At 39.8% G+C, this 20967-nt stretch overlaps 1 protein-coding gene across 1 annotated transcript in view; it reads left to right on the top strand.

Moving 5' to 3' along the window:
• The window catches only part of LOC5521740 (spectrin beta chain, non-erythrocytic 1), a 45523-nt gene that overhangs the window by 3664 nt on the left and 20892 nt on the right, over positions 1-20967 (top strand). The window contains exons 7-37 of the mRNA XM_048723642.1: positions 596-711; positions 843-955; positions 1426-1610; positions 1906-2088; positions 2716-2758; positions 3555-3686; positions 4047-4129; positions 4601-4739; positions 4928-5134; positions 5983-6162; positions 6543-6743; positions 7074-7169; positions 8533-8652; positions 12179-12349; positions 13079-13125; positions 13351-13538; positions 13611-13723; positions 14338-14424; positions 14585-14656; positions 15133-15263; positions 15432-15491; positions 15754-15880; positions 15957-16021; positions 16105-16186; positions 16627-16704; positions 17062-17189; positions 17562-17721; positions 18827-18904; positions 19806-19945; positions 20330-20453; positions 20606-20752. Coding sequence (XP_048579599.1) covers positions 596-711; positions 843-955; positions 1426-1610; positions 1906-2088; positions 2716-2758; positions 3555-3686; positions 4047-4129; positions 4601-4739; positions 4928-5134; positions 5983-6162; positions 6543-6743; positions 7074-7169; positions 8533-8652; positions 12179-12349; positions 13079-13125; positions 13351-13538; positions 13611-13723; positions 14338-14424; positions 14585-14656; positions 15133-15263; positions 15432-15491; positions 15754-15880; positions 15957-16021; positions 16105-16186; positions 16627-16704; positions 17062-17189; positions 17562-17721; positions 18827-18904; positions 19806-19945; positions 20330-20453; positions 20606-20752 — 3796 coding nt within the window. The remainder of the gene's footprint in view (positions 1-595; positions 712-842; positions 956-1425; positions 1611-1905; positions 2089-2715; positions 2759-3554; positions 3687-4046; positions 4130-4600; positions 4740-4927; positions 5135-5982; positions 6163-6542; positions 6744-7073; positions 7170-8532; positions 8653-12178; positions 12350-13078; positions 13126-13350; positions 13539-13610; positions 13724-14337; positions 14425-14584; positions 14657-15132; positions 15264-15431; positions 15492-15753; positions 15881-15956; positions 16022-16104; positions 16187-16626; positions 16705-17061; positions 17190-17561; positions 17722-18826; positions 18905-19805; positions 19946-20329; positions 20454-20605; positions 20753-20967) is intronic.

Raw genomic sequence — 20967 nt, 5'->3', positions numbered from 1 at the left:
GACATTGAATGTCCTTTTTAAACCCATTCATGCGCATGCCCAATTAATGAGTTATTGCAATATGGGATTTCATGTGGATTGTGCACACAGACAAGATAGACTCGCGGGCGTACCCGGAAAACATTTACCTTAAAAATATAACCTGCCCTTTTTATCCTCTAAACTGGTGATTATAATCTCATGACAAGATGATGAAATGCGCTTTAAAAAGAAAAGAAAAGCCGAAAAAAAGTAAAAGAATAGAAACTGATACATAAAAATAAAACGTTTGATAAAGACCTGTGTAAGACAATAAGGTGCCCCACACCCAATATTTCTGGTCGCCCCAAATATTTCTGAGGGTACTATGCCTAGTAGTTCTATCGTGGCAGATGTTTTTTTATATGAATGAGTTTGCCCTGAGCAAGCAAAAAGAATCACTTCTACTTTTGGAACCATACATAACATTTTTTCTTCTTTCTAACAAGTTAAATTCCTAGAAAATTCCATGTTCTCCAAGGGTTTCTATTAATAATATTTGATGTTTAGACAGCAGATGATAAAACTTTTTAACCTGCATTAACATGGTTTGTTTTGGGGTATAATCATTTCCTAGGCCAGACCTTATAGATTATGCTACCCTGAGGCCAAGTCAGCATGAAGCAAACCTCAACAATGCATTTACTGTGGCTGAAGAGAAACTTGGAATCACAAGGCTTCTGGATGCTGAAGGTATATATACTTCCAATAACATTCCATTTTTTCTTAAAATCGAGTTGCACAGTACAGTAGTTTCCTTATTACATCAGTTATATCATGCATGCTGTGGATAATAATTTGATAGTATTGTTTGCTTTATCCAGATGTAGATTGCCCTCGTCCAGATGACCGATCGGTCATGACGTATGTGGCTGCGTATTACCAGTACTTTGCCAAGCTAAAGTCCGAAGAGACTGGGGGGCGGAGAATAGCAAAGGTGGGCTTGTTGTTATTGTTGTCCTGCTGCCCTGTCACTACTACATTTAAAGTGTATTTCACTCTACTCCTGTTCTATTAAAGCCAACCTTGTAGTTTCAAACCTGTTCATCTTCCCTCAAACTCAAGGCCAAACAATCACAAACTTTTCCAAAGTTTTGCGTTTTTGCTAGCCTATCATCATCATCTACTTGGTTTTCACAAAGCCGTAAACATACAATCTCCACCTTGTATTGATTAATTTACCATTTTCCCAAAGTTTTGACTGCTACAGTATATATATCCCAAAATAAGACATAGATCTTTTATTCTTGGTGAGCACAAAACTGGAAATACAGCTGTAAGCCAAATGTGTATCTGTAATGCCTGTAAGTAATAGTAGCAATTTTTATTCTTTTGCCTTAATTGTTCCTTTTTATCTGCCAGTGAAGTAATCAATACTAACGTTCATGTTATTGGTCCTATATTCAGATTATTGGTGTTATTATGGAGATTGAGAAAATGGAGAAATCCTATGAATCTATGGTGTCTGATCTCCTGCATTGGATAAGCAGCAAAATAACTGAACTAGCAAGACCATTTGAGAAGAACATCTTTGCAGTCCAGAGGGAGCTTGGGGCTTTCAAGCACTTCAGAACTGTAGAAAAACCACCAAAGTAAGGTCTATATTCTGCATACTGTAGCAAAGTATATACATACAGAGAGAAAAAAAAACCTCTTCCTACTATGCTATATAGAACTACTTTAGTTGCAGAGGTGGCAAAAACAAATTGTTCTGGCAGGGGAGGGGTGGGACGTTTCAAATAAGCCTATTTCACACTACAAACACAACAGATTACATTTGTGATAACACAGCAACCAGCACCCAGTTCATTCTTGGGAATCAGATATAGAAAACAATGTTTTCTATCAGTATATCCAGTTAACACAAACAATATCTTGCCAATTCAGATATACTGAGCGTGTGAACATTGAAGCTCATCTCTTCAACCTTCAAACAAAAAGAAAGGCAAATAACCAAAGACCCTTTGCACCACCCGAAGGAAAACTGGTAAAAGATATCAACAGAGCCTGGCAAGTAATGGAGAGTGCAGAACATGAGAGAGCTCAAGCACTTAGAAATGAACTTATCAGGTTAAAAAAGACATTGGTTGATTATTTTTTTGCCCATATTGTAGCTAAATTACAATGGTTGGTAGGGTTACATATTATATACACTAGTGATATGAACATAAGTTATTGGAATCTTTAAGTGACAAAGTTATTTCAAGTTGTTTCAAGACTGGCCGTTACTGGAATAATGTTGTTCATAATTCCACTAGTACGAAATTTGTGTGTAAAAGATACATATTTCACAATGACATCTACAATTTATGTTGCATGAGTTCATAGATTGATAGTGATGCCATGTATCTGCAAGACAGATACAGTGAGACAGGACCACAAGATTTTTACATATCTAAAAAACAAGCTGTTGTTCAAAATTCTACTAGTATGAAATTTGTGTGTAAAAGATACAGATTTCACAATGACGTCTACAATTTATGTTGCATGAGTTCACAGATTGATAGTGATGCCATGTATCTGCAAGACAGATACAGTGAGACAGGACCACAAGATTTTTACATATCTAAAAAACAAGCTGTTTCTAAATGAATTTAAAACGGGGTTTCCTTTGAGTTGTAGCCACACCTACACCCCCTGAGCTATTGCAGGGGATTAGGTTTAAGAATATGTTCTAACGCCCATTTTGTATTACAGACAGCAGATGCTTGAAAAGATGGCAGAAAAGTTCCAGAGAAAGGTACTGTATGCAGCAAGGCAGTAGATAATTCCTAGGAGATTTCTAAACTGTGAGAAATCTCAGCTCTCCACTCTCAAATTTTGTGACTTGTAGTTCACAAATTTCAGCTTGCACTTAACCTACAATGCTGGACAAAACTAGTTGTCGCGTCCTTAAAAAAGGCGGATTTCTCGATATCTATCGTAAGCCAACTAGCTTTCTTCCCAAGACAATGTCATGAAACCCCCCTTCCCCCCTTTCAATGTTGGTTGTAACTGTGCTTAAATTCTGAGAAAGACAGCCCGAATTAAACAACATTGTACTTGGGGGGAGAGGGATAAGGCACAGGAGCAGTGGGTAACATTGAACCCCCTATGCAGTGAAAAATCAAAAAAGGCGACAATAGTTTTGTCCAGCATTGTAGATCAGCCTTCCTGTTTGGCAAAATACCCTTCCAAAAATTGATCCTCTTTTTGCTCTATTCTTTGATTTGCTTTCTATTTTTACCTGATATTTGGTCATGATAAAAACAACCCAGGATAATACCGTAAGAAAGTAAGTTTTCCCTTATTAAAAACTTACCTCAAAAGTATGCATGTCAAATCGAAGAGAACGTAAGTATGTAAGTAACAAAAATAGTGTTGATCAAGGGAGAAGCCACGCCCCTGCTGGTTATTTTATTATAATTTTAGGAACAAAATCTTGTGGGGGAAGGGGTAACAGGCCTGTAGGAGCTAAACCATCATGGTGGTTGTGATTTTTTGTTGATGGTCAAAGGTTTGTAGGTTTTCAAGTGGTTTTGGTTTCGTCTTGATAGGCCGACCTGCGCGAGTCATGGCTGGATGATATGGTGCAAGTAATTGATGACGAGTTACTTGGGCAAGATGCTGCCACCGTTGAGGCTGCTCTGAAGCGCCACGAGGCCATCAGCACTGACGTTAAAGCAAGGGTAAGTCTGCACGTTTGTTATCAAGACAACTAAGGCACACCTTAGTTAAGCTGTGTGACTTTTGATAAGTCATTTATTTGCCATCGGTCTGACCAGTAAGTCAATAGTAACTTAGCAATTTGCATTGATTGGTATGGATTTATTGATATATTTCCCATGATTAATTTTCATTGATCAATTTCACCGGGAATGAGGTACGATATTCACAACAAATTTAGCCATTCAAAGTTCATGTTGAAATTCAAGTTACTTTTAGAGCTATTTGATCAGATAGCATTGCATTTACACAGGAAATAAGGAAATCGTTCCCTCTAGATCTTGCTTTTCCTTTGTAAAATTAATTGTATTTTCTTGTTTTAGGAAGAAAGATTTCAGATGGTGTTTAACTTAGCCCAAGAGCTTATAGACGAAGACTATTACAAAGCAGATGTTATCAGGAAAAGGTTTGTAATACACTGACAACATTAAGGAGATGTAATTGTGATTACGTAAGTAATGTCGAGACTTTCCGATGAAACCCTGAAATCGTTGGGAAGCGCCGAAAACTTTTGGCAATGTTCGAAAATGTGCCGTGGTGACGTTGAGGTTCCAAAGATTTCCAAACATTACAAATATATATTCTGTGTTTTTTATATCACTCAAGCAAAAAGCTCTTTAAAACTTTTATCTTATTTATTGTGAATTCTCCGAAAGTTATCACGACTTGAAGTTCCAAATTAATTTCTTAATTTTCGATTTTATGGCCCGTTAATTCCAAACCGCCACTACACCTACAGCTGTGTTCTTCCGTGAAGCAAACTTAGTTTAGGGGTGGAAGTTGACAGTTTTAAACACTTCAAAACAACAGTAGTTCCCCTAATACAGTAGAGCCTTTTAACATTAGGTGTTCTATCTACTTTTCTTTGCATTTGTAGAGAAGACGTGATCATGGTGAAGTGGGACAAGTTAGTCAAAAAGCTGGAGGCACGGCGTAACACTTTGACTGGCTTTACTCAGCTTGTGGGCGTGTTTCGTGATATGGACAGCGCTCATGCTGATATGTTGGACATCGAGGTAAAGACATACTGTCAGATTGATTGACAGATAGAGACGGACAGACAGATTTGGTAGTCAGACAAACAGACTAACAAGCGACAGGGATTCGATACGTTCACTGGAACTCGAGGCATGATTTCGTAAGGGCGCCTCCTCTACTCCCTTTGTCGCATCACAGTGGTGAACATATACAATTTTACTTTAAGGCTGGTCTAAGATCTGAAGATTATGGGCGTCATCTTCTAGATGTACAGAACATGCTGGATAAGCACAGTTTAGTGGAGTCTCAAATCCAGTCCCAGCATGAACGGACGCTTGCCATAAATACACAGGCGCAAAGCTTCGTCGCTGCTAAGCATCCTGAGACTGAGGTCATAAAACAAAGACAGAGGCTACTTACCCAAGCCTTCCAGGTATGTCACGCAATCTTTAAGGTTTGTCACACAAGATCTCTAGATTTATCAAACAGATTTTCTTAAAGTGCATAAGCTTTCCATGTCTGTTACCTAAACAAACCAGGTATGTAGAACAAGCTTTCCAGATCGTAAGAGTTAGAAAAAAATAAATGGGCCTTAGTCGGTTTGTCCCAGAAGGCGTACGTGTAAGTTTTCAGTTTTTCATAGTCTTACTAAGTACGCCATTTTTGCCCGCACGCAAGTCTTGAGCTTTCGTAGAGTGTTACGCAAGTGACCTTTGTAAGCTTTAGGCTAAGACTTTTTAACTTTGTCTCGCTTCAAATTTGGCTTGTTCAACAAGACTTAATGTAGTTAAGGGGACCTAGTGATCACGTGACTGTTTGGGGGCGTGCTCATGCTTTTAGCCGGGAAAATAACAGCAACTTATTCAGTGCTCACGAAAAAAGCCAGAATTTACTTTTAAAATGGGTTTAGTTTTATTTAAAGATTTTATTTTTTTCGTGGTTCTCTGGTGTGACGGTCGCAGTCATCACTGTGATTATTTTGGTTTGAATTTGCCGCCAAGAAAGGTCACGTGATCTCTTAGCGCAAGTCCCCTATTGTCCATAAACACATGTTGGCCATCGCCCATGTCACACGTACCACATGCATATCACACAAGATTGCTTAAGTAAGCAAACGACTCCTGCCATTGTTTCCATACGGTGATTCAAACGTACAGAACATCGAGTGCAGCACATGGAATAAAGGCAACTTATGTTACATATCCTTTCCATGATCATAACGAAACTCTCTAAAACAGGCATTCTCCTTTATCTCTAACCATTTTTTTTTTTACATCGCAGGCCCTTGTTCAACTCGGAAAAGAGCGGAGAGCGAGGCTGGAGGACTCACTCGAGCTGTACACGTTTTTTGAAGATGTAGAAGAAGAGGACATTTTTATTAAAGAGACAGATAAGCTTGCCGCATCCAAAGAAGTCGGCCGTGACTTGGCAAGTCTTACCAGGTTACAGCAAAGGCACGAGGTAAACACCTAAAGGCCCGTCAAAACGGGGATATTTTAGAAAATCCCCCCAAATCATGCAGCGAGTAACACATTTTGAAGCCGCTGACGCGAACAATTCTTTACTGTCCCGAGAAATGTGTCTACGTCGCAGCTTAGATTTGTGAGATAATATGTTTTAGGGGATGTCAAAAAAGAAAATATGTCAGTTACTGGTCTTGAAAGTGCCTATACCCGTATAAGTGTGTGGCAATAATCAATAGGAGAAAACTTACAACATTTATGCCTGTGGTACTTGCCTATAAGCACTTGGAAATACTAACGACATTCACGCCTTGACATTTCAACCAGAAGTGATCGTTGCTATGAGTTGCGTTTCATTGTTTTATTTACGCAAACTAGGCTCTCGAGGCGGAAATCAACGGACGCTTCAGTCATTGTGAAGGGATAATCGCTAAAGGCCAGGCGCTTATCGACAAAGGTCACTTCGGCGCAAAAGAAATCAAAGCAAAGATAAAACAACTTCAAGCAAACTGGATCAAATTAAAAGAGCTGGCGGGCACTAGACGGGAGAGGCTAAAGGACGCTGCCCAGTCTTTACAGGTAACTCTTAACGAAAGATAAGCTGGATCCTTCCACCCATATTATGCAATAGCTGCCAAAGGCATCGAAAGCTGGCTCTTGGGATTTTTTCAGTTCTTGCGAGGTCTGTTTTTTCTACGTTTTTCTACTGCGCTTCGGCTTTCTTTCCAATGTAAAACCAAATATCACATATGTTGCACGTTCGTTCTATTCGTTCTATTGAGAACCAAGCTTGAGTCAGAAAAGTATAGTGAAAGGAAGATTAAAGATGCAAGTGAGAAATTTAACTTGCTCTTAATTTTTTTCAGTAGTGAAAGGAAAATCAAAGAGTCAAAATTTCTTTTTTTTCAGTATTACTCTGACGCTAATGATGCTGAGTCGTGGATGAAAGAAAAGATGTTTGTTGTATGCAGCGAAGATTACGGCCGAGACGAGCAGAGTGCTGTGGTAAACTCCCCCCCCCCCCCCCCCAACCCCACTATTGTATTATTTAAGCATGGCCTCAAGCCGTCAGCTTTAGAAGCTACCTTAAACATCTAGGAATTTAGAGAATTTCTAGAGATTTAGGGTTATGTTATGCTATGACAAGCACGTCGAAAAGTATCAGTGTATATCGCGAGTTACAGTACCGTACTGTAACTTGGTCCTTTTCCACCACAGAACGATTTCTTGAAACCGGCTACTAACGGGCGCAAATCGTTCATTAATCCTTCATCTAATATTTGCGGGGTTTAGTGTTACGTTATAACGGCCCTAATACAGAAGAAATTTAGTTCTATATAGGACGTTTTGCGCTTTTTGCCGGTTGTCTTTGTATTTCGCCTGTTCAATCAGGCATCAGATTCGAATAAGGCGCGCTGAGCCGCGTCACGTGACACAGTAAATGGCCGCACATTCTGCGCGATGCCACAGTGTTACCACGTGAAGCCCGCTTAACCATAGAAGAACCATCACCACTTGACTGGCCCCAAAACCGTGTCTGCGAATTTTGATTGCTTGTTTTGTTCCAAAGAACACGGATCTCAAAGTCGTATGACGGTACACCCAATCTTCGTTACATAGATACTTCATGTCTCAGCAAACAGAAGAACTTTCTGAAATGTAGTAATGCGGTATAACTAGAAAGACTACATGCAAGCTGTAGAAAAACTAGATGGTCTGCGTAGGCGTGGTGTAGACAAGGTATGAATCAACACAAGGTTGAAAAGTTATGTTAAACGCCTCTGTGAAACAGAGTGGTTGCGCTGACGTTTCAAGCGTTAGCCCTTCGTCGGGCTCCTTCGGTTGAGCCCTTCGTCGGAGCCCTTTGCTCCGACGAAGGGCTAACGCTCGAAATGTCAGCGCAACCACTCTGTTTTACAGAGGCGTTTAACTTACCTTTTCAACCTTGTGTTGATTCATACCTTCTCTGAAATGTAGTTTCAATCTTAGGTCATTGATAAAGGCAATGTTTTCCTTTTAATTCTTTTAACACTTTTGCGTTTTCAAAGAGAATTTAAAAAAAAAGTTCATTCTGTGAGAATAAATTCTTCAAGCCGTTTTCTCTATCCTTAGAAATTTTACCGTCTAATATGAAACATACTTCAACATGGTAGCATTGTAATTGATGGAGCTCACGTGATGCCTGTGTGATTGTGTATATTTAATCGAGCTCACGAGGCTTGAGCTCACGAGGCTTGAATCAAGAGAAAAGTTGTCGAAATAGCTTGCAGGACCATACATCCTGGTCTACAAACCCTCAGTGGTGCTGAGTGTACAATGCTGGCGCTGTTCGCATTGGTTTTAAAAGCACCATCGTTGTCATTTCCAGTCACTTCTACAGCGTCACAGCCATATCGAGGACGAGATCAAAGCCTTCGCTGATGACATCGCCCAGCTAAAGGAACAGAGTAAACTAATGGGGGAGGCCATCAAGAACACATCCCAACAGGTACCGCATTTTGTATCACTAAAGGTTAGCTAATCTAGAAAATGTATGTCTTGAATTTTTCTTTTTGAGTATGGTAATCCAGCGTAATTTGGTAATAAGCTTTTTGTTGACACGAATTCGCTTTGACGGCACATAAAACTGACAGTGCTAACAAAAAAAGAGGGTACGTAAAATTGGCAATGCTATCAAATTTTGGGGAAAAAAGCGCACATAAAACTGTAAATGCTAAAAATGACCGCGGTGATCCTATATTAATCCCTCAGATACTCATCAGATACTAAACAGATACTAAACAGATACTAAAAACGGTCAAGGGGGGTACTTCATAGGCTCTTGCAAATTTCTATGCAATACACAAGGACCTAAAATATACATTTCTGGAACGTTTCCATACCGCTTTAGCGCTAAGTTATTGCTAAATTTTTAAACAGCAAAAGTTTACTTTTGTACTTTTTTATTTATAAATAAATAAATAAATAAATAAATAAATAAATAAATAAATAAATAAATAAATAAATAAATAAATAAATAAATAAATAAATAAAAATAAATAAATAAATAATGCTTAGGTAAAATATGTAAAATGCTTAGGTAAAATGCATTAGTGTGTGTGTGTGTGGGGGGAAGAATTATGATAACGTATGATGATAAACCAACTTTATTGAAAACTCTAATTAAGTCTATTGCTAGATTTAATTCAAAGTTTCAAAATGAATTATTTTCAAATCCTTAGAAGATCGACGAAAAATGTTGCTGATGTACTGAGTAAAAATAGAAAAAATGATACAACAAATCTTATCCAACGAAACTGACAAATGTTGCTTCTGCTAGAAAGATTTTTTTACAACAAATCTAACATAACGAAACTGATAAATGGTGCTTTTGCTCGCAAAAAAAAATAATGTTGTCTACGCAAGATCGCCAAAACCATTTGCTACCTAGTGTCGTTTTCAAATCTCTTGTTCAAATCTGTTATTCACATGTTGAGCTATATATTTTTTGTTCCCCGGGAACGTTTTGACATTTTTTTCAATCGCTGGCTCGCTTGTTGATCAGCAATGCTCAAATCTATTTTTCACGTCTTCGGCTAAACTTGTTTTTTCCCCGGGGAAAAAAATTTAAATCTGTGTCAAACTCTGGCTCGCTTCTTGGTCACTCATTTTTCCCTGAACTTCAGCACTTCTCAGATGGCTTTCCACTTAGTCTTCTTTCTTGTGCTCCGCTCTCATGTGGATGATCTGCCGAATACCAAGAGGTCCCGCGGTCGCAGAGATATCCATTCTCCACATTTCGTCCTGACCTGTGCCCGCGCCATGCATCATCGGACAGATTGCGGCTTGCATCAAGTCTTCCCTGCGGAAACGGTTCTCCCTCTCCTTGAGAGATATCCTTTGCTGTTCTCTCGTGTTTTCTTTCTCGTCCCCGTTGTCTTCACCCTCGCTGGCGGTGACCCAGTTATCAATACCAACCGTCCAGGAGACTTTTAGCAAAGCCGGATTGCTGTTCAGTGGAAAATTTTCTTCGCGTGGTTCATAGACGAGATCTTTCATCGGGGGTATCTGCTTCATGTCGAACTCCATTAGTTCTCGGATTTCCTCTTCTTCGAACGAAAATGCCAGTCTTCTCCACCAAGTTTTTTTTTCCTGTTGACTAGCCTCCCACAAGGACCTCATGTATATCGCTACTCCGGAGGGGGGGTACTCGATCTCAAACAATACTACGTTTTTGTGCTCCTCTAGGTTGATCATATAGGAAAGAGAGCGTCTTAACCCAGGACAAACTCTTGACCGTACCTTGACTGCTCTCGGCGAAGGCAGGCTCTCAGGGTTGTAAAGTCTTGTTATCTTGCTGCCTTGCTCATCATAAACGGTCTCCACAAGTCGGTGCACCGTAAGTTTGGGGATCTTAATGTTTCTCCTAAAACGCTCCATACGTGCTGTGAACTAAGCGCTGACACGGGTAGAATGAAATAACAAGCAGGTTATGCTCATGGTAATAATATACCAATTATGACGTTAATCATTACTACTTACTTGTTTATTATTTACCAAATATGTTTTAATTACTTGATTAATCAGTTTGACGTTAATAACTTCTGACTGTGTGTCATTGTTTATTGTTAATGTTAAGCTTGTTTGTCTGTTTGCTTGTTTGTTTGAGTGATATTAACTAAATGTTGGCTTGTTTAGAATCGATTCATTTGGTAAATTTTTAAAAAAAATCGGTACTTTGGAAATTTTATTTCCCTTTCTATTGTTTCCTATATATATATATATACAAAGAATATTGTATCGTTTTCCTTTATATCTACTTATCTACAAAGAATATTGTCTCGTTTTCCTATATATATACAAAGAATATTGTCTTGTTTTCCTGTATATCTACAAGGAATATTGTCTCGTTTTCCTATATATCTACAAAAAATATTGTCTCGTTTTCCTATATATCTACAAAAAATATTGTCTCGTTTTCCTTTATATCTACAAAGAATATTGTCTCGTTTTCCAGTATATCTGCAAATAATTATGTCTCGTTTTGCTATGCATCTACAAAGAATATTGTCTCGTTTTCCTATATATCTACAAAGAGTATTGTCTCGTTTTACTTTATATCTACAAACAAGATTTTCCTGACAGATGTTGTGTTCCTGTAAGCAAATTAAAAAGAAAAGTAAACAATTGTTGTATTTAGGTAAATAAATTTGAAAAACAAATAAAAAGCAAACAAGTGTTGTATTCGGGTTAACAAATAAAAAAATGAACAAGTCTTGTATTCGGGTAAAAAACAATACATTTAAATAAACATATTATTTCTTTAACAAGAATAAAATAACTATATTTACTTAGTTACTATAGTCACTTAGAGTGGATTTTAAAAAACCGTGAAGTACTATTTAGTTTTTTAGTACTAATACACTGTAATGTTTTTATTACTCAATGAAACCATTTGTCCCTGCTCATTGTATATCAGTTTATTTTTAGCTTGTTTGTGTATTTGCTTTTTGTTTGAGTTTGAAAAATTTGTTAAATTTCAAATCCATACTTTAGAACTAAAAAATGATAAATGTAAGCGATTGAGTTAAATCTCGGAACTGTGGAATAATATGTTTTCGAGCGAATTTATGCTGAGTGATTCACGTAAAAAATTAATAAATTAAAACATTCCACAGAGAAAAGACAAGCTTCGTTTTCCGGTAAGCAAATAAACGAAAATCAAGTAAGAAACTGAGAAGTGTTGAATTCGGATATAACAAATAGGAAGCGAAAAATTATTGTATTCTTGGTAAACAAATAAAATAACGAGCATGTTTTGTATTCCGGTAAACAAATAAAAAACAAACAATTGTTGTATTCCGATATCACAAATAGCAAGCGAAATATTGTTGTATTCTGGTAAAGAAATGAAATAGCCAGCAATTGTTGTATTCCGGTAAACGATAATAAATGAACAATTTTTGTATTCCTACTAACAAACTCAAGACGAAAATCTATATGTGATTTGTGTTTCATTCTTTGTTAATCCCCAGACATTGGCCCCGAAGACATGTTTGGAAGAAGTTGAAGTCGAGACTGATGAAGAGGTTGAGGAAGTTATAGAGAGAGAGGTGACTCAGGATGTCGTACAGATGGTCAGTGTACCCCAGGTCCAGGCGAGATACATGTACTCTGGACAAGGACTTGCCGTCGACAAGGGAGAGGTGTGTATTATACATATGGGAACTCGAGACAAGGGGTTGTTGTCGGCGAGGGAGAGGTGTGTATCATACATATGGGAACTTGAGACAAGGGATTGTTGTCGGCGAGGGAGATGTGTGTATTATACATATGGGAACTCGAGACAAGAGGTTGTTGTCGGCGAGGGAGAGGTGTGTATTATACATATGGGAACTCGAGACAAGAGGTTGTTGTCGGCGAGGGAGAGGTGTGTACTATAAATATGGGAACTCGAGACAAGAGGTTGTTGTCGGCGAGGGAGAGGTGTGTATTATACATAGGGGAACTCGAGACAAGGGGTTGTTGTCGGCGAGGAAGAGGTGTGTATTATACATATGGGAACTCAAGACAAGAGGTTGTTGTCGGCGAGGGAGAGGTGTGTACTATAAATATGGGAACTCAAGACAAGGGGTTGTTGTCGGCTAGGGAGAGGTGTGTATTATAGATTTGGGAACTCGAGACAAGAGGTTGTTGTCGGCGAGGGAGAGGTGTGTATTATACATTTGGGAACTCAAGACAAGAGGTTGTTGTTGGCGAGGGAGAGGTGTGTATTATAGATTTGGGAACTCGAGACAAGGGCTTGCTGTACACAAGGAAGAGGTGTGTATTTGGATACGTGTACTTGAGAGAAGGGATTAGAAAAAATATGAAATAGTGTTCTAAAACAACGACATTTCAATGTGCAATAGTTTGTTGACTCCTTTGTTGTACAGGTTCTCTATCTGATAGCGAAGACTAACAAGGACTGGTGGAGTGTAAGGTCGGTAGGCTTGTAAAATGTGTACACAATTATGGAATGATTTGCCTTATAGTGAAACCCTGTTAGAAAGACACCGTTTGTTCCCACAAAAGTGCCCTTATATTATTACCAGGTCATCCTTACTTGGTGGATTATAATAGATTCAAAATATATGGAATTTTTACCTTGGGTAAACATATTTCTGAATTATTTTATTGTTTTTTTATTTGTTTTTTTTTTCCACAGGCGTACGAAATCGAGAGAGGCAGGCTATGTGCCTGCGAACTATGTAGTCGAGATTGAGCCAAAAGCAGTGAAAAAAGTGACAAAGAAGACAACGATGGTACCAGAGAAGGTGATGGTGAAAAGGAAAGTAAAAAAGATGGTCACACTGAAAGAACCGTCAGGCCCATCCTCGCAACTAAAGAGACGAGGTGAACATTTCCATATCTATAACACTATCAAAGCCTAAGCACCGATAACAGAAGACTTTGTCATGTTTACAGAGAAACGGCGCGGCGTGCAAAGGCATTTTACGGCACACTTCGACCGGGATAACGTCGCAGTGAGACAGATTACAATTACTAATACGTATAATAGACTGATTGAAACATCTGAGGTAAGAAAACATGACACCTGACGAAACACCTTAGCACCTTCCAACACCTACAACATCGTCAGCACTAAAACGTCCACAACCACCACCTATAACGCCGCCCATCAACCTTATGATGAGTGGGGGTGCTTAATTCATCGACCTTATGATGAGGGGGGATGATGAATTCATCAACCTTATGATGAGGGGGGGAAATGCTTAATTTATCAACCTTATGATGAGGGGGGAGGGGATGATGAATTCATCAACCTTATGATGAGGGTGGGGTGCTTAATTCATCAACCTTATGATGAGGGGTAATGGGATGATGAATTTATCAACCTTATGATGAGCGGGGAGGCGATGATGAATTCATCAACCTTATGATGAGGGGGAGGGATGTTAATTCATCAACCTTATGATGAGGGGGGAGGGGCTAATGAATTTATCAACCTTATGATGAGGGGGGAGGGGATAATGAATTCAACAACCTTATGATGAGGGGGAGGCGCTGATGAATTCATCAACCTTATGATGAGGGGGGAGGGGATAATGAATTCATCAACCTTATGATGAGGGTTAAAACTTGGAGTGGTTGCTTGATCTATTTTTTCATCAGACTTGCCTTCTTTTTCAAGATGCGCCGATTAAGCCTACAAAAGGCGATAAAATACTACCACTTCTGTCACGAGTGTGAAGACATGGACCTTTGGATGTCAAACAAGGTGAGCTTCCTTAAACCTTACGCTCTCCTCCTCTTCAAGTTCAACAGATGGAAATTGAAATAAAAATTGCTCTAATAGAAGTGTAAAATTACTGTGGTTTTTACTGTATACTTATAATCACAGTAATTAGCCTTTTCTGTGGCTGTGATTTGCTTTATAGGAGCGGCAGTTCAAGTCAATTGAATCCCAAAACACTCTTGATGCAATACAGACGGTCCGACAAAAGTTGGAGGTGTGCATTTATCATTTTTTGGATACTTAAAGTTTGATACCCTGTGATGGAAAGTGCTCTTTTGCGTGTAAGACGGCACCGTCCCCACTGCCCCCTGCGTTACTTTGTTCTTCCTGTATTCAGCACTTATTCCATGTCCATTATATTACTTTTTCTCCTGTTTTCCGGCATCTTGCTTTATGGTAACGCTTTACCGAACCACCCAGTTTTTTTTGTCCTTCCCTTTGTCCATTCTCTCTAACAGTGACTTTCGTTGTTTGTTTGTTTTTTTTGTTGTTTTTTGTCTCTTTTTGTCTTTTTTTTTTTCTTGTATTCTCTGTATTAAAATTTAGTTTTTTTTCTCGTTTTAGTTTGAGGAGTATGTTGTATAGGGGAATAGAGCAGTATTGTTTGTATAATTTTACAGTATTGAAAATCAAAATATATAAAAATATAAAAAGTAAAAAAAGATTCTTTTGCTATACTTCAAATTATAGCGTTTCGCCACTGAGATAGCGACAAAATGCAGTCGTGTATCTGACATCAATCAGCTGGCAGATGAGTTGATCCAAGATGGTCATGCCCATTCCGCTGCTGTAAAGGCAAAAAGAAAGGAAATAAATGAACGGTATGTTAATAGAACCAAAATATAGTAGTAAACGATGATAAGATGGAAATAGGGCAAAAGAAAAGGAATAGCGTAAAAGCAAGAAAACGAAAAGAAATCAATAAACAGGAAGGTGTTTTTTATATTTTTCAACCCCTGCATTCTCACCACACGGTCATTGATTTACAGGTGGGAAAAATTGCAACGACTTAAAGTCAAGGAGGAAGAGAATCTGGCAGAGAAACACGGGTAGGGCTTGATCTTTTTTGTGTATAGATCTCGTCTGTCCTCGTGAACTGACTTGTTGTTGATGGGGTCCATTTCTATTTCTCGCACACTAAGATGACAGTAAGTGTGAGTGAATCTTGTATTCCTGTTCGGATCTATTGAGTCGTTATTCTTTCCTGACCTATTTTAATAAAACTCTCTTGACTCTCAGTTCTTAACCTTAGCCTACAAATCTTAGCCTATTAACTGTTGTATATCATGTTACCTGCCATCCCATCGCCAGTGTCGAGTTGTTTCTTGACGTTTGTGAAGAGATGCGCTCGTGGATCCAGGAAAAAGACGCTGCGCTGTGTAAAGAGGAGCTTGGAAAGGACATCGAGACAGTGCGAGCACAGCTGCGGCGACACCAGGTACACACTCCGCTCTTTCCCCAATTCTCCAGCCCCTGCCGTTCCTGATTTTACACTTTCGTACATGTCGTTACAGGGAATCGAGAGGGATCTAGCTGCTGTTGAAGACAAAGTTGCAAAATTGCAAGATCAGGCAAAATCGTAAGAGTTGCTTTGTTATCACACAGGTTAGTGTCAGGCGTGAAGACCAACTGAAATTTGTATTTACATTGTTTTTTTACAAGGCTGGTTGTAAGGCATCCTCGCCAGGCAAGACAGATTAAGGCAAAAGAAGGGGAAGTCATCAGTCTCTGGGCTATACTCAAGGTATATACACATGTTATGTACACCTTTTCCATAAAGGTATCAGCGCAAAGGCAGATGTCCATTGGCAAATTGCAGTTCTGCTATCGAAAGGCAGAATGGGTTTCATTATATGCTACCGAATGCAGGATATTATGGAACAATCAAACGATAATGTGGTGCCGCCAGCGATGGCTTTGCATCGAGCCATTTTATCGCCTTTTTTCTTACGAATCATTAGTATTCATTAGCACTTTCTTTGAACTTGTTCTTTGAACTGCCATTTGACCGTTTTTTACATAGGTGTAGACAATTGTTTTAGGATGTAATCTGTATGGTAATGCCGGGGATGGAAAAAAAAATGGAAAATGGACTGAATCTTGTATTATATGAATGAATATATGTGGCATTCTGTGTAAATGTGTAAAAGTCATTTGTTATGCGTTATTGTATTTCCATGGTAGAGCAAGGCAAACAAGAGAAAGGGACTCCTTGATGAGGCGTATGGCCAGCAAGGCTTCTTGGCGGACGCGAGAGATCTGGTGAGTGAGCGTGCGTGCACCAAGTGGCACGTTATATTATCCGTAGAGAATACAAGAGACTTTGGTGAATAAAATTAGTATGCGGTTCACGAATTTCACGAAAAAAGACAAGAAATAGAATGCCTGAATGCTTTACAGCAAGAGGTTACTTTATTGCTTTTTAACGTGCTTTACAAACAAAAGCTTTTCTGTTTTATCAACCATATCATTTTAATTCCATTTTTGGGGCAAATGTGTCACTATAGGGTGTTTCTGGCCTCTTGGTAGCAGTAAAAATTGTGATGATAAAAATGGTGACCACTTAAAGAGGTACCACTGTATTACATAGTTCGTAGTTTGATTTGGTGGTTCTTACAGATGTCATGGTCTGCCGAGTTGAAGGAATCGTTTATCTCCGCCGAGGATCCCCAAGACATTGCTTCTGCATCTGAGCTTATTCAACAGCATGAAGAGAAGTTTGATGAGATTCAAACCCGTTTCGAACGGTAAATCATTCTCTAAAGCACTTCAAAAAGGCACTTAAGAAAGTACCAAGTAGATTCTAAATACTCTCGAGTAATACTCAAATACTTCGGAATACTATAACGAGTAACCAAACTGGTTAAATTAGTGGTAATAGAGAGGGTTTTGTGGTGTATTCTTAGCTTTTTCCCTGGGATTATTTTTGTATTTATTCGTAGCTTGGACAGCCTTTTAATTGCCGATTGGAACTAGATAGCATAGGAAAACTACTCAGCATCTGTCTCGACTTGAAAGCTCACCAGTGCTATTTAAAAAAGGCTTATAGGGAGAAAAATTGATGACTACGTCTCACTCCTTCCCGTATAAACCCTTTTATTTGTTGTCTGATTGTACAGGTTTGATCAACTTGATGAATATGGCCGAAATCTACTAGCGACCAGCCCCCAAGCAGTTCAAGTGAAGCAGAGCATGGCAGCCCTGAAGGCGGAAAAGGCTGCTCTTTCCTCTAGCTGGGCTAAGCGTAACGACAGGCTCCATCAAGGCCTCGATCTTCAGGTACAAAACAAGCTGCGACTATAACCCGAGTGTCAGGCCCTCCTTGGGATGGGGGCGGGGGGGGGGGGGGGGTTGGATGGCTTAGCGTAATACCAAGGCCTTGATCTACAGCTAACTCAGACTACAGAGTGAGTATAAGGCTCTACAGTTAACTCAGACTACAGCTTGAGTATAAGGCTCTACAGCTAACTCAGACTACAGCCTGAGTATAAGGCTCTACAGGTAACTTAGATTACAGCCTGAGTATAAGGCTCTACAGGTAACTCAGACTACAGCCTGAGTATAAGGCTCTACAGCTAACTTAGACTACAGCCTGAGTATAAGGCTCTACAGGTAACTCAGACTACAGCTTGAGTATAAGGCTCTACAGCTAACTTAGACTACAGCCTGAGTATAAGGCTCTACAGCTAACTCAGACTACAGCCTGAGTATAAGGCTCTACAGGTAACTCAGACTACAGCTTGAGTATAAGGCTCTACAGCTAACTTAGACTACAGCCTGAGTATAAGGCTCTACAGGTAACTCAGACTACAGCTTGAGTATAAGGCTCTACAGGTAACTCAGACTACAGCCTGAGTATAAGGCTCTACAGCTAACTTAGACTACAGCCTGAGTATAAGGCTCTACAGGTAACTCAGACTACAGCCTGAGTATAAGGCTCTACAGCTAACTTAGACTACAGCCTGAGTATAAGGCTCTACAGGTAACTCAGACTACAGCCTGAGTATAAGGCTCTACAGCTAACTCAGACTACAGCCTGAGTATAAGGCTCTACAGCTAACTTAGACTACAGCCTGAGTATAAGGCTCTACAGCTAACTCAGACTACAGCTTGAGTATAAGGCTCTCTCATGGAGGGGGGGGGGGGGGGGCTTTCATTAATACACAGTATGTCTTTTACTGATTGCTTGAATGCCAATTGACACTCATCATGTGTGACACCGAAAATAAACAAAACACTTGCCAGCATAGTGTTGGTGACGATTGATAAAAAATAGTTATTCTATTAAATATTTTTGGCGGTGCACGTGGGTTTTGTGTATAGCTGCTCCACTCTGTAGTGATACTGTGTTGATTATTCTAAAAAATTTGGTTGTTCTTATCAGACATTTATCAGAGACGCCGAACACGTAGATGCGGTGACAGCATCACAAGAGACCTTCTTGGCTAAAGAGGATCTAGGGGTGAGTACCAATAACCCATAAAAAACTTCATGAGCAAGCCTGCCATAACCCTACTAAGTGCAGTCACAGACAGTAGTCGTATGTATCGAGGCCGAAGTATACTTGGTGTAGGTATGCTACGTTAACCCAGAAACATAAGAACATACCTTCAGCTTCAAGACACAGGCCTGTCTTAACTCTTGACAAAAACATTAGGGACGTGAAAGCGTGGAGTGATGTGCGTGATACGATATGTCATTTGCCTTATCCCAGTGAATGAAGCTTTCCTCTCTTATTCAAGAGTCAGACTTTTATTGTTATCGCTATCCAAACAAAACATTCTACACTAGTCCATTGAATGTACTTGTGAAAACTCAATCAGGGGCGGATCCAGAAGTTTAAAAAAGGGTGGAGCCAAAGCAAACTTTCAAGAAAGGGGGGGCGGACTTATTTTGAAGCCAAATGTCTGAAAATAAGGGGGGCGGGGCACCCTCTGCCCCCCCCCCTTAGATTCGCCCCTGTCAATATGCAGCCTATTCCCAGGTGTCCTTACTTGAGTTTCTGATTAGGTCTCCTGTGGTTGGTAATAGTGCAATATTCCTTCCTAGTCCATTGCTATAAGGTATTGGGATCTCCACTATGACCCGGAGCACAGCCCGCGTTAAACAGAGTGGGGACTGGATAGGACAGTTATGTTATGCTTGCTCGAGGGAGGGCGGGTGGGTAACGCACTTTCCTCGTCGATGTGGGAACTGGCAGCGGATCGACTACTCGCAATAGATTTCATTATGCCAAACCTCGAATTGTGGGCGAGCTTGCCCCAGGCACCACGCCACTTCACGGTCTATCCCCGAGCACAGGTAACCCGTATCATATTGTACGAACGATATAATAAAAATTATTTGTTTGGGGATAATTTCAGTCGTCTGTTGATGAGGTGGAATGGTTGCTGAAGAAACACGAAGATTTTGTCAAAACGCTGACGGCACAAGAGGAGAAAGTCCGATCCTTGGCGGACATGGCAAAGACGATTATTCATGCTCGTCATCAGGCTAGGGACTGGTAAGTGAGCCCTCGTAGTTATAACCTTAAAACACTGAGCTTATAGGCGAAACACCTATTTACACAGGAAAGCTATCTATAGGCCAGAGACTGGTGAGTCAGCCCTCGTAGTTATATCCTTGAACCGTAACTTACAGGCTAGGTATACCTACACGGGAGAACAATCTATAGGCGAGAGACTGGCGATTAAGCCCTCATGGTCATATCGTTGAACCACGCACTAAGCTTATAGGCTAAACACCTATTTACACGGGAGAACTACCTATAGACAAAAGACTGGTGAGTCAGCTCTCACTGTTATATCCATCAACCCTTGAGCTTATAGAAGAACCCGCAAAGAGCGTTGTCTATCTGAGCAGGAGGGTATCATTGGTTGATTTGCAGGGTCGCTTCTCGTGCCGAATCGGTGATTAATCGACGGGATAACGTGAAGAATCAGGCCTCTGACCGACAGAAGGCTCTGCTAAGCTCACAAGTGCTTCAAAATTTTATCAGGGATGCAGACGAGGTATTGGTCAGACTCAACTCATCCGTGTTGTGTGTTATGCTAAGAGTACCTCTGTTGCTCGTCCACGATGTTATCTTTCATAGTTGCTGTAAAGATTTCATTTTCTACGCTGTTCTCGCTCATTCACAATGATTTTCGTTTGCTTCTTTCAGTTTGGTGGCTGGATTAAGGAAAAGTCTCAAATCGCCGAAGATGAATCGTTTAAGGACCCCAAAAATTTACAGGGAAATCTTCAAAGACACAAGGCATTTGAAGCAGAGATAACAGCTAACAAGGACGGGATAGATCGGATAAACAAAGTACGATTCGGTAGTACCCTGGTGGTTGGATATGTTGGAGGGTGGTCAAAACCCTCTTACATATCCAATCGGATACACAAAGTTTGAATGGTTGTACCCTGGTGGTTGGATATGTTGGAGGGTGGTCAAAACCCTCTTACATATCCAATCGGATACACAAAGTTTGAATGGTTGTGCCCAGGTGGTTGGATATACTATTTATACATCATATCAAA

Source organism: Nematostella vectensis, chromosome 2 (genome assembly GCF_932526225.1).
Source record: "Nematostella vectensis chromosome 2, jaNemVect1.1, whole genome shotgun sequence".
In the NCBI taxonomy this organism is placed as follows: Eukaryota; Metazoa; Cnidaria; class Anthozoa; order Actiniaria; family Edwardsiidae; genus Nematostella; species Nematostella vectensis.
Note: the sequence above shows the minus strand (reverse complement) of the source record. Positions and strands in the feature narration are given on the sequence as shown.